Here is a 13,805-nt window from a genome sequence, read left to right as displayed (position 1 = left end):
CCGATTTTTCTTCTATTTTTCTTTTTTTTGGAGCAAGCCTCATTTTGAATTTTGGGAACCTGGGTCACAGTTTGTCCTATTAAAAACCTTCACTGATTTTTTTCAAATTTGTCATTTTAAATCGGGGTTTATCTTCGCCGTCCTGACAGAACTTGTTTCTTTTCCGGAATATTTTATATTTTTTGTTTTATTGTTCAATTCGATAAAATTAAATAATAAATGATTTAGCAATGGACATTCCCCTGAGTGGCTCTTCTTCTCCACTGTTTCTAGATCGAATTGGAATTTGGAATGTTGGTTTTTGCGGAGGGAGGAAAACCGGGGGACCCGCAGAAAAACCCTCGGAGCGAGGACAAGAACCAATAATAAACTCAACCCACATGTGACGCCAGGTCCAAGAATCGAACCCGGGCCATAGTGGCAGGAGGCGAGTGCTCTCACCAATCCCTGCTCCCCGACAAAAAAAAAAAATCAGTTTTAGTTAACAGAAATGCCCTATAATCAAAGATCTCAAGTTCAAGATATTGCGACGACTGCGACGAATAGCTCTCTTAGGGCCTTCAAAGCCTCCGAGGGATTTTAGGTTCCTCTAAGAGAGCTCATTTTCTGAGGTAATGGTGCGGGAGTTTTAAAGCTGACCACAAACAAGGAGGAGAGATTTCGATAGAATGTCCTAAAGTGAAAGAAAACACAAAGTGAACATACGTGAAGAAAAGTAAGATAAAATGTTATTTTGTTCCATATGCAGCCATTTTTAGATTTTTTTTTTATCTATTTTCAGTTCCCTGTTTTCTGTTCCACGTTTCCTGTTCCTTGTCCTCGTTCCTTTTTCCCATATACCGTGACCTATTATTGGGGATTTGTCATTATTCATCGCCGTATTGATGGAGATAAGGGGGGGGGGGGGGAGGAAGAGCTTGGGGGATTTTGGTTAAGCTACAATAAACTTACGTGATGCCCTGCTCTGTAGTATTTTAATGATCTTCCTCATTGGCAGCAGATGGATCCCCCTCTAATCCCCCTGAAAACCATGTGATCCACCCAAAATCCTCCGATCACTCCCCCCCGGAAATAAACAATTACTGGTCCCCTTGATTCCCAATAATCTTTCTTCGTTCACTTTAGTAATCCTGATATCAGTTTTAGCCATCATCGTCAATTGTCTCCTTACCGGCCTGTGCGGTTTGAACTTGGTTGATCTCACTGGCGTTTGACACTCCTTTGCTTGTCCACGCTGCGACAGTGATGTTATAATACGTGAAGGGGTAGCGACCGGGTATGGTCGCGTTCATGTTGGTTACATTGAAACTGTCGTTGCCAACCCCTTCTTTGTTGTCGTCAAGTTCAATAACAGTTACTAAGTATTGGGAAATTTTACCCAGACGATGTTCTAGCGGGACTTCTCCCCAGGAAACCGCAATCAAGGTAGCATTCTTTGGGTCCGCCTTTGTTTGGACGTTAACAGGCGGATGTGTTGGTACTGGAAAGAACAATCAATGAATAATTTAAATTCCAAAATATCGAGATGACGCAATAGGGCCATTTCCGAATGCTAGTTGTTTATTTGGTTATCTTGTTCTCCTCAACGTTGCCTTGCATTACTTGCAAACAAACAAACAAACAAACAAACAAATGCGAATAACAAGCATTTAGTGACTATTGTTGCGCAGGGGAAACTTTTAACAGGTGAAATAAAAGCATCAAATAAAACCCCTTTATCATCCAGAAAAACTGAACTGATAAATAAAGCAAAGAAAATATGATTTCCGTAATAGTGGAAAACAACGTAAGGACGTTCTTACTCACTTCCTTCATCGGTGCGGAAAACTGCGACGGTGCAATTTGGCCCAAAGGTTTCGTTATTAAACGCTCTTACTTCGACTTGATAGTCTTTGTATACATCCAAATCTTCGATTAGCACAGCTGTCACGTTTTTGCAAACAAATAACGAACTGTTGTTACTCAACGAGCCATTGTTGCAAAGGGCGACAGGAGTATCATTTCGCTGATGACGCACTCTGTAACCAAGAATGTGCCCTTCTACTTTACTCCATTCGATGAACAGGCTGTGGCCAGTTTTGTCGTAAACGTTCAGATTCTCTGGTGCTAAGATGAGAGTGAAAAGAATAAGAAAGGTAATATATAGATTTAGCCAAGCCAGTAAAAGCGGAGCTCCCAATTTCGTAATAATAATGATAACATAAAAGATGTGCATTTGCCAAGACTCTGAGAGCAGGCCGTTAAGTTGATTCGTAATAAACCCGTGATGATAAATGAGATACGATGAATATATGAAGTACATATATTTTGAACTGCGGTTATAGATACGTATGATGCACGATCCTCGCAGTAGAGAGCGCTATTTATGCAATAGCGAAAATCAGACCTGAAAGAAATCAGGCCTGTATGGGATTCGAACCACTGACCTCTGCGATACTAGTGCAGTGCTCTATTAATTGAGCTAACAAGCCAACTGGGAGCAGGCCGTTAAGTTGCCGTTAAGTTTGTAATAAACCCGTAAATTTATCATCACGGGTTTACTACGAATCAACTTAACGGCCTGCCCCCAGTTGGCTTGTTAGCTCAATTAATAGAGCGCTGCACTAGTATCGCAGAGGTCAGTGGTTCGAATCCCGTACAGGCCTGATTTTTTTTCAGGTCTGATTTTCGCTATTTTGCATAAATAGCGCTCTCACTGCGAGGATCGTGCTTCATACGCATGATCACTTTCTAGAATGCAGTCCCCTGAGCCTTACGCAGGTAAAACAGCTTTAATTCAAATGCAAATAAAACTTATGAAAAAAATGATTACCATAGAAATGTAGCATTCGAGAGTGGACCAACAAGAATCACCAAAATATCTTTCTTAATTTTACGAACACAACGAAATTGGCAGTGGTTGTGGTGTTTGTTCATGCGCCGAGTTCTATCTCAGGAAATCCAAAATGGCGTACACTTGCTAACCGTTAACAAAAACATTTTAACGATTACATTTTTTTAAACGAATAACGGTTATGATTTGTTCAGTTTTTATGCCTGATTGAACGACTCAGTTTTTTGGCCGTTTTATGGCTAATGGTTAACTCCACTGATTGAGACACTCTGATGACAACATCTGGAAAAACCAACCGATTAATTTTAACGAACCGGACATCTTGAATTCGACCGACTTAACGAGTTTCCACTTGACGCTAACGAGGGCTTCCGCTCCAGTTGTTGTTGCTCCATGAATAAAAGTCATCTTCCTTAATTTTTCTTTTTTATAACTCAGGCTAACATGATCTGCTATTAAATATTACTCCCGGTTTCAAACCTTTATTGTGAAAAAAATAATTTTACAACACCTGTCAAAGATATTTTTCCGCTGCAGTTTTAGATGTGTAGTTTATTCATATAGCAGATGGTTACATGTAGCTTAGCAATTCAGAAGGGGCCTGATGTGGCCAGATGAAGCACATTTTTTTTGCGCGTGCAGTTCAAGTTTGCTGAAAACCCACTTAGATATATCCCATGCCATTTGGAATTCGTTAAATTTGTAGGCGCCTGGGCTTGAATTGAAGTAGATAGCTCATGGCACAAATTGATGAAAAATCTACTTCTAGCGGTGTACTTCACCTTATTCTTTCAATTATGAAAATCGAGGTGGTGATTTCTAGTCGGATTTGAAAACATTTTAGTATCAAGCTTTTAAGTAGAAAAAATTCGAATTTATTTATTCATTCAATTTTTATAGCGGTAGATACTTGCTAATGGATTCTGAGTGAGCGGGAGTAACTTTGCATTGAACGTCACTCAAAAAAGAAGTGATTATCACTGATAATATTCTCTTGCAGAGAGACCCATTACCGAAATTAAAATTGACGTTAGCCCTTACGCAGGGATATTGAATTTATTTTTCATAAAAACTGAACGTATTGGAAAGCAGATGTTTTGCTGGATTCAAGAACTCCACTTTAAAATGCCAAAAATAAAGATCATGATTCGGGATCATGCTTATTAACTGTGAAATTAGCTTAGCTGCACCACGTTTAAAAAAAAAAAGATTGAGCGAGTTTGTTTTCCCTCAGCGAAACGTGACTTTGCAGAGGATAAAGAAAGCCCTAGCACCACTTATATCATCGTGTATCACGCTATCTTTTGTGAATATCATGTTCCGCTGAATTATACCTTTTGGCCAACAGTTATAAATTTTTCATCAATGACAGGAAAAAATTTAAATTTTTTCACAGACAAGTATAAATTCGGACTTCTTAAATCTCGACTGGAATTTTTTCCAAAGTATCTTTGGTTTTTCTATTTTTTTACTCTCAAGCCAAAAGAGGTTGTTTAGAATTGAGATCTCGTCGTTTCCGGTCTCAAGAGAATTCAATTTTGAAAGCGACAAGAAAAAGCTATGTTTGAGGTGTTGTCAATTGAAGAGACAGTAGCGATTATTTTCTGTCACTAATGAAACAACCTGCCAGTATTTACTAAAGGTGAAATACGGGACGTTTTAATTAAAATACGTGACGTTTTTGCCACTTGGAAATTCGCCAAATTTTCTAGAATTTTCTTCCCATGTTATTTAACACAAGGTCTTCTGAAACTGTTTTTACCCTCCTGTATTTAACAGAGTTAAAATACTTGGTAGAATATAACACATATCCAATTAATTAAAACTCGAATCCAACAAGAGAGTGTAGAAAATCAATAATTAACAATTGCGAGGACAATCCTTAGTTTCGTGTTTCTTTTCGTCGAACTTTAATAGGATCAAACAACAAAATGAAAAAAAAAAAAAAAAAGAGTAGAACGCGAATTTGAGTAAAAAGCTTTGTAGTTGTAATTGACAATAGTAGCCGTTTTGTCGGCTAAAATCGTTCTCGTATTCGTTTTTATACGCTGTTTGTTAAGAAGGGTTGTGCATTATTCATTATTAATAACATGAAAACGTTAGACTGTCATACATAATATTCTGTGGAAAAAAACTTACCTTGAGTATTACGGAATGAGTGAGTAACACTTGGTTACATCTTTATCGTGACCAGAAAATTTAGTACCAAACTTGCCTGTTTTAGGTCAGACCATATAGAGGTTATGAATAATTTACCCACGGCTCAATATTACTAATAAGTTGGTTTAGAGTTGGTTTAGGCTGCTAATGCGGCTTTCTGGAATACTATTCTCTTCTAAAAAGCTGACTGCGGTTTCATTTTTTACTGCACTATGGCCAACTTACCGGCAATTTGTACCTCAGCTTGACTGCCATGATATATAACCACGAAAATAGCGGTGATCTGTCAAGAGCAAGCATATAATTGGGTTTCATCATGTGCTAAGAAAAATTCGCCTAAGATGTTGTGGTTTCACAAATAACAAAAACATATCGACATACGTATTACCTGGACTATAAGTTGTTGCCACATTTTTGCCATAATGGTTTTCTTATCATTATAAATTTTGAACAAACTTTCCGTATCGTCGTTACTTTAGCAACAGCGGGTTGTATGAAAACGGCATCTTTGTTATTGCATCTAGCTCTGTGGAAACTGTTTCAGTTTTTCACATCATATTTTGGTTCACCTTTAACCGTTGATACTAATTGATCAATGACGTTGTTCCTGAAGTACAGGTTTTTTTTTTCTTCTTCTACCACTGACTACAACAGCTTATGCACGGCGAGCCACCTCGATTAAAATGCTAAGTAATGTATACCGCGCAAAGTCAATGCTTTAAGACGTCAGCATTATTAAAATTGCGACCTCTCTATGCAGATGAGTTTTGTAAATTAGAGGCTGATTGAGTACGGCCAAACATAGATCCAAAAAGATGCTGTCTAAGAGATGGCGAAAATTCTCTTTGAGAACAAATGAAATTAACGGTGTTTTTGTGAGCGAACTTCTCAAGTCATTAAAACATTTATCATAGGTGTGCAGACGTGTACCATCTGTCTCCAAGCAGACTGTGTTAACACAAAAGATGTTGAATTTTCAAGAATAAATTGAAACTAAAATTCTAAGTGAAATGATCTTCCCCCTCATGTACGGGCCCAAAAATAGTTTTTATCGGTGCTTCGCACGTCCTGCTACCTTAGTTGATGGAAAAGATTTGTTTTCCAAATAAGTTAACGCGAAAAAATATAAATTTTGATTCTAATTGCGAGTATTTTTATTAAACTGTTACGATAGGGGTCCTTGGTTGTCTCGCAAGCACCTAATGGTGATTCGCACGCACGAAACTCGTTAAAAGAGTTCTTATTTACATGCAATAGGCTTTACACGACTGAGAAAGGTAATTTTGGACCCGAAAACTTTTCCTTAATGGTAGAGATACACACAAGTATCAAAGCATAATTATTGTATTTTCATTTTCGGCATGGTTTTGAAATTAAGATGAGCAAATTGAAAAAGACTGTTATGTGTAGTCTTTTGGACTTACTTAATTTGAGCTTCGTTAGTGTTTCAAATTTGCATAAAAACATTTCTGTAAATATCAGTTTTATTCAAAAGGCTGAGTTTTTTTTAACCTGTTTACAAAACTAATCAGACGTGATGCAAAAGAGTTTGTTTCTAGCATTTCAATCGCAAGGAAAAAATTTTATTTGTTTTTTTCGTTAATTTCTCTCTTCCCTTTAGGAAGTTTTTTTCAAGACTCTCACGGCGAAGGAACAGCAGAGTAATTTATTTCTGACCTTTATTTTAAAATTACAGGTTAGAGACTCGTTCAGGAAATTAATGATCGAAATTGCACGAAATTTGAAATTTGTGCATAAATAGGCAATGGGTGATAATTATAGTCTGTTGAACAAATGCGTTGGTCAGGCGTGTGGTTGGGTTTTTGAAAAGTACAACATCACATTAACATTCGTGGTCATAGCGATCCATCTGCAGTTATGGTAGCATGTAACGCTCTCAAATAATTTCTTCCAATCTTGACGTTATAATAACTTATTCATGTGTACAAACGTTGGTTATCCAGCATGAATATAATCAATTCTTGCCGAGGTCCAGTGTAACAGGCTCAAAAGTAAGTTGGAGAAATGCGGTAAAGTTCTCATTTGGTTCTGACGAAGAAACCCAGTGTGGGACCGTATTCAAATGAAATGATAGCTACTGAGTGAACATTACTATCAAGTGGTAATGTTTATCATGCTGTCCAAGGTATAGTACCTCTTCCTCAACAGTTAATTTTTGTGACCAAGACTATTTTTATTTTGAATGATATCTTATGCAGATTATATCACATATATTGTACAAATTTTTATAATTATTAACTATTAGTAATCTTACTTTTATTTTGTATCTAAGTTAGTAATAGATATTAGTTTTAGGACTAGTTTAAATGCACGACTCCATAAGCGCGAAGCTTTAAACACTTATCGTGTTGAAATAAAGTTGATGTTATGTTATGTTATGTTAGTACATTTCTCAGTATGTGGATGAAACCCCAAACATTGAGCACTTGAAAGAAAGCTATTGTGTATTTCCAAGTAGTTACAGTGCCCGTGTCACGTTGTGCAATTTGGTTCTGACGTCGCTTAAGGTCTGGGGATAAAATGCTACTGTGCGATCCTGCAAATGAAACTTCTTTAGCGATACCTTCGTGTGAAATCAATTTCATTTACAAATCTTTTCTTCTTTGGTATTCAATTCAATTCAAATTGGGAATAAAAGAGTTGAGAAGTGTGCCTATTCTCTGTGACTTCTTATTTTCATTTTGTCGTCCTTCAAAATATTGCATGCTCCAGCCCCAAGCTTTTATTATTCATGATCAGTCATAATATAACCAAGATACTACACGCAATCTCACCGGCTGAAAAACCTATTGCTGATTATGCTGACAACATCACAAGTACTTTATAAAAAAAAAATCGCATGCACTTGCGATGTTGGTTCGTTACCGCGAGTAGTTAGTGTGCCACTCGCCTTCAGCTCGAAATTAACAAACTTTCCTTTCAGCGTCCCGCGAAGGTTATGCTGCTAAGTGCGACCCATTGCTTCCATATCATTGCAGAGTCTCTTAGACAATACATTAGAAATGGATGATTTTTTTTTCCGTTTGGTTAATATTTTATGTTCTAGAAAATTTCATAAACATTTACTCATGACAGTAACCAATGAGTCTAAGCAGGTAAAAAACATAGTTTCTCACAAGAACATACAAAAAAATTGGCTATCTGATCAGCTTTTTGCTCCTCAGGAAAATTAGGTTGAGTTAAAGTTTTCGTTACACGTTATCTTTTAATGCTAATTAATTGAAATAATTTTCTTTCGGACTTAATTCTAAACGAACGTTAGCAAAACTGTAAGAGCGTAATGAAACACAGTTCTTAATGACATATGTCGAACCAACATCCACCTTCTAAAATTCAAGTGATATAAGTATTCCTCTATGGAATTGCGTTTCTGATAGTTTACAATGACGCATGAAAGCGGGATGATTAGAAGATGTGAAACGGGAAGTTCTTCTCCAACAATAGAACAACTTTTTCTTTGTCATAAATCTTACCTCCAGTACGCGGCAAATTGCCATATCTAAGAATTTAAATCGTCTTTCGGTTCCGATACATTAACTTTTCCACGCAGTATCCCTATTTTCAACCACAGCTAAATTGTTAATTCCACTGATCAAGGAAAGCAGGTAATTGAAATTTTAGGACAACTCCTTGACTTGATGCGAATTGAAAACATTAATGTTTAAATGAATTGGGGAAGTTCTCTTAAACAAAAACCTGTCAGGTGTAACTTGAGGTGGCGTTTCAAGTCTGTCAGCAGGTGGCATTTTATTTTAACGAATGAAAGACTTATCTAGCATTTAATAAGAATATTGTCTAAACAAAGGCTGTCGCAAATGGTAAATTTTCCCAGTTCGTATTCAATGGTTCAACAAATGCTTTCGATTGAGCGCCGGGCCCCGAGTAAATAGCACAGGTCTCGAAAGAGAGTTTTAATTATAAGTTCATAAGATTAGGGGTGGAGAATGCACTTGTGGCAATTCGTAGGGGGTTGTGCCGTCAACCCTTTCAATTTTTGGAAAAATAATGACGTTATATTTGCAGTGAGAGTAAAGAAAGACCATAGAGTTGGGCTTGCAACCAGTTTACCACGTTTGGTCCAGTATACACGATTTCCAGTTAAGTTATTAAGTGAAGTGTTACACCCCCGGCTAATTGTGAATGTTGTTTCCTGAGGTAATACTAATTTTCTAATGCACATACCTGTTTAGACCAAATATGAGTCTCCCCCATAATTTCAGCACCTTATGTATTTCACGCGAAGTGTATACTTAGCTCGAGGTATTTGCCTTTGTGAGAACTTATTTCTAAACGTTTGCTAACAACATAAAATAAATTTCCGAACGGCTCAATATTCAATACCATGGACTGATTTCCCGAATTTAAAAAGAAAAAAAAAAAAACGGAAAAAGGAACCATTAAGCCGGTGAAACATTGCCACTCGGCTAGAAAACAGGCAATTATTTGTTTTTACAGCTTGAAAGATCGTTTCATCAATGAATTAACAGTGAGAAATTTTAAGCTCTTCATTTATGTTCCATGTTTGTCTTCGCTATCTAATATTAGCACAGCACAGTATTCCAGCATGTGTCGACGAAACGAGATTTAAAAAGAAATAACGAGGAAGAGTTGCTCCTCGTAAAAATGTCGTGGTCTTAAAAAAAAAAAACTATTAGCAAAAATAAAGCTAAAAGCAGTTAAAAAACCGGTGGTTAATCGAGTGAATTGAATTTCCTTCTAAAAGTTTTTACTGATGGTATGAAGCAATTACAGTTGCGAAAATTGTTAATATAGCAGACATAACTATTGCGTATTGCTGTCGCTCGCGCCATCTTGGAGATTTCCGGTACAATGTTCATGAAGATATAAATAGTGACTTTTTACATCCCAGGTTTAAATCGTGAACCCAATAACCATACTTTGTTTGGCCGCATCAGACCCTTTCAGGCCAAAGAAGGAATTCGCTCGGAGCACAGCAGACCCACAAACATTTCTTGAACGGTGTTTAATTACATAGCTCGACCTTTGCATGCAACATAGAATGAATTTCCCAATCAGACCTTTAGCTGAGGGGGGGAGGGGAGGGCAGTTTTGCTCGTGTGTGTAGGCCTGCCGGCTTATCTTCCATCTGCGTTTATACCCAAAATAAGGGGGGGGGGCGAGCCCCCGGGCACCTTCCCTAGATGCACCATTGCCAATGACTAATTTTTTTTATATCGTGGCTTAGAAAAGTACAAAAAATATATTTCGCCTTTATAACTTTGCCTATCGTCTGGGAAACATGCAGTTTTTTTCCTCCTAATACAGCTTGAAGCATTTATCTATTCAGTGACTTACAAGTGTCAACTTTTAGGACCTACATTACTTTTCTATTCTTGTTTTTGCCTTTTTTGTAGAACACAGCATTCCATTATCAGTCGCTGTTTAAACGGAGATTTTGTAAATAACAGCCAATAGTTACACCGAATTTCAACGCGGTTGTCATGGAAAAAGGTAAAAATAAAAAGATACAGCTTACAAACTGGAAAAATCCCATACAGGACTTAATTAGGCAAATGTTTGGCGCTTATGATAATCCTTATGCCAAAAAGAAATCTAATTAAGCGAGTCCAACTTTTTTCTGGAAAGAAATAATTCCTTGCTGTTCAAAAAAAACCGTTGATTAATTTAGGTCATGATTTAGTGCCCGGTCCAATACTGAGAGAATATTGACTGGCAATAGAGCATTTTGATTGGTTGATTTTAGTTATTGGCCCTCTGACTGCCCGAGTCGTATAATAAGGTATGTTAAACATCTGGAAAGTCATGCAACTTAACGATATCATTTTCAAGACCTGAAAAACTTGCAATTGCAATTTGAATTTTGGGTTATGGTGAGTCAAGGAAAACGTCTGAAACGATTTTCTTACCAACAAAGCAAGAGATACCTTGACGTTTTGACCGTTTCGAAACTATTTTGAGATCAAAGGCTGATAGTTTCTGAAAGAAACTGTTTGGGGCTGCGTCGGACCGTCAAGGGAAACATGAAAAAAAATGGCGAAAGATGTCATCAGTGAAAGTTTGAGAGTGGAAGACTGAGTCCTAGCATTGGTATACGAAAGAGGGCCTCAACTGGGCGATGGCTTTTACAGCTAAAGGTTAATTTCATTCCATTGCAGTCGCCGAAATTTTTTCACAGTGAACTTTTTTTAGGGCTAGCGGTAAAAAATTGTCAATTTGTACACCTAACAGCTAAATGTAATGGTTAACTCCAGTGAGACCATCATGAAAAAAGTTACATCTTAAATTACCAAAACTATAAAATTGGAGGGTTGGGGGGGATTGTTCTCTGAGTTTCCTCGAGGATTGTAGCTCTGATGAAGGCTAATTTACGCGCTATCTCTTCCTGACACTATACGAAATTTATTATCATGATCAATAGGAACGAGTTAGGAAATGCAAAAGGAAATAGAGGCATCCTTTTTTTTCATCTCTCACATTGCAGTTTTCTGTGATATAATTCCATTCTCCTCTAGAGAAGTGTAACCAAGCAAGAGAATATGATATTGCACTTACCCACTCGCGTAGCTAATCGGATTCTTCTCATTTTTCCCACGGGTTCTGGCAACTATATAATAAATATATCTTATTAGACGTTTTGTTGTATGGAGTCGCTGAGTATTTTTACGAGTTGTGCCGTATTATGACGAGCCCGTAGGGCGAGTCAAAATACAAACAACGAGTAAAATTACTCAGCGATACTACACAACCAAACGTCTAACATGACATTTATTATCCAGCACGCCAAATTGTTATTTCAGTGAGGGCGAATTTGGCGGATATTTCTGGAGTACAAATATCGCGTGATATTTGTACTTGTCTCGCGCGTACTCTACGAAGCACAATTGGATAAATAAAACACGGTTATTAACCAGATGTTATCGCCTCTAAACCCTGATAAAAAACTATAATCATCGATCGATTTAAGTTTGTCGAGGGGCATGATTGTATACGAACCTCAACGGGATAATTCACACTCAGATATCATTTGCAAAACCTTGACCTTAATTTAACTTTTTCATCCGTTCCTCTACATAAAAGATACGTGTGACCCTCTCAAACCAGCATCTACCATAAGACACTTAAGAGTGACCTGTTTTTAGTTTCTTCTCGCGTTTTCACCCTTGAAGCAAACATTAAGATCACGAGAATAAAGGAAATGGTCGTCAAATTCTCTTTGTCAGTACCACATGATATGCAAAGAGGACAATGAGGAGGATTTGAATACTAATTTAGGGGTGTACAGGTAAATGAATCTTCAATCCTTTATTTGCTTCAAATGCTATTCGTTAGAATTTTTAACTACTGTGACAAAAGTGAGTCTAAATAGTGTGCGTCGTAATGTAGTTAAACCAATTAACACACTCTCCATACATATTTCCCTATATCGTTCGAGCGCTGACCTTTATTTCGTCCAGATGTTGCAAGGTGGGCTTGAAATATGAGAGAATTAAATTACCAAAGTAAGAGATCGATGTGGAGCTGAAAACTTATCAAACAGAGAAACAACTAATTTGGAACAGGTTTTATTCATATTTTTTGATAACATCCTAGCGTCGACCTTTACTTCCTCCAAAGTAGTTCACCTGTGGGTCTGAAATATGAAAGAATTCACCAGAGTAAGAGATACGGACCTGAAAAGTGCAACTGTTTTCATAGAACTTAAATGCCGAAAAAGCACTCAATTTCCTTTGCTAATTATCAGGGTGCCCAATTTTAGGAAGAGGTTGTATTTACTTTAGCCTCCGATTTTCCGTTTTTATAAATTGCTGGCCTGACTACCAAGTAAATGGGTGCTTGAATGGATGGATGGATGGATTAGTGGATGGATGGACGGATGGATAGATGGTCAAAGGGGTGGGGGAATTGGGAGCAAGGCTCCTCACTCCCAACCCCCCCCCCCCTACGGCGTGTTAAAAAACAAAAACAACCAACCACGTTTACCAAATTTGTGCCGATAATCGGTACCGACTCCCAATTTGATTCGCCATTCTTGTTCCCAATGCGGCCACCGCACCGACTGGATTTGCCATTGGTGTTCCCAATACGGCCACTAATGTCCCAAATAGATTTACCATGGTTGTTCCCAGTACGGCTATTGATGTCCTAATTCGATTTGCCATTGCTTTGCCCATGATGGCTAATAATGCAATAATGCTCCAATCCGATTTGCCATTGCTTTGCTGATGACGGCCAATGATGTCTCAATCTCGTTTACCATTATTGTGTCTTCCACCAATATTGACCACTACTTTGTTGAGCAGGATCTTTCAGAAGTGTTTATGTTAAGGTATATTTGTAATTGATAACATTTGCAAATAATGATTACGATTTTTTAATTTTTTTTCTTAGAAAATCAAAAATTTGAACTGAATTCTAAGTTAAAATTTTTTGTTCTAATGACAACAGAGAATATATGATGTGGCAGTATCGGTTATTATTAAAAACTAGACCATTGGATAATGCAATTCAAGAATTTTTATTGACTTAGCCATTATGGTATATTTAACAATTGGTTCATGCTTTAGCGTGCACTATCGAGTTATGGAGCACGCGGGAAGTTTGGAGAGCACGAAAGAAGCGTAAGAGTTGCCCGAGGCGATGGCCGAGGGCAACTCTAGCTTCTTGATTGCTCCATAACTCGAAAGTGCACAGCTGAAAGCATGAACCAATTGTTTTAGAACATAACCGGTGGAATTGTGCATCAAATGCGACGCGAAAAACGGACAACAATATCAGTTGAAGCGAATCGTGACGGCGCTGATGCCGAGTC

At 37.6% G+C, this 13,805-nt stretch overlaps 1 protein-coding gene and 1 long non-coding RNA gene across 4 annotated transcripts in view; both read right to left on the bottom strand.

Moving 5' to 3' along the window:
- Nucleotides 1-8,670, bottom strand: part of LOC111332704 (protein sidekick-1) — a 34,615-nt gene extending 25,945 nt beyond the window's left edge. The window contains exons 1-4 of one of the 3 annotated variants that reach the window (XM_088744251.1): nt 8,488-8,670; nt 5,219-5,276; nt 1,807-2,106; nt 1,172-1,480 (exon numbers count right to left, since the gene is read on the bottom strand). In XM_088744251.1, the coding sequence (XP_088600377.1) occupies nt 1,172-1,480; nt 1,807-2,106; nt 5,219-5,276; nt 8,488-8,511 (691 nt within the window). In that variant the 5' untranslated portion in view covers nt 8,512-8,670. Of the gene's footprint in view, nt 1-1,171; nt 1,481-1,806; nt 2,107-5,218; nt 5,277-5,381; nt 5,813-8,487 lie in introns of those variants that run through there. The other 2 variants (XM_088744250.1, XM_088744252.1) reach the window with 2 other exon arrangements.
- A 3,872-nt stretch (nt 8,671-12,542) lies between these two features.
- On the bottom strand, nt 12,543-13,193 carry LOC148716240 (uncharacterized). The gene is made up of 2 exons (XR_015995081.1): nt 12,977-13,193; nt 12,543-12,626 (listed from the first exon to the last, which is right to left on the bottom strand). It is a non-coding gene; the product is annotated as an uncharacterized LOC148716240 (long non-coding RNA).
- Nucleotides 13,194-13,805: the final 612 nt, after the last annotated feature.

The sequence above is a fragment of the Stylophora pistillata genome, chromosome 14 (assembly GCF_964205215.1).
Source record: "Stylophora pistillata chromosome 14, jaStyPist1.2, whole genome shotgun sequence".
NCBI classification, from domain to species: Eukaryota; Metazoa; Cnidaria; class Anthozoa; order Scleractinia; family Pocilloporidae; genus Stylophora; species Stylophora pistillata.
Note: the sequence above shows the minus strand (reverse complement) of the source record. Positions and strands in the feature narration are given on the sequence as shown.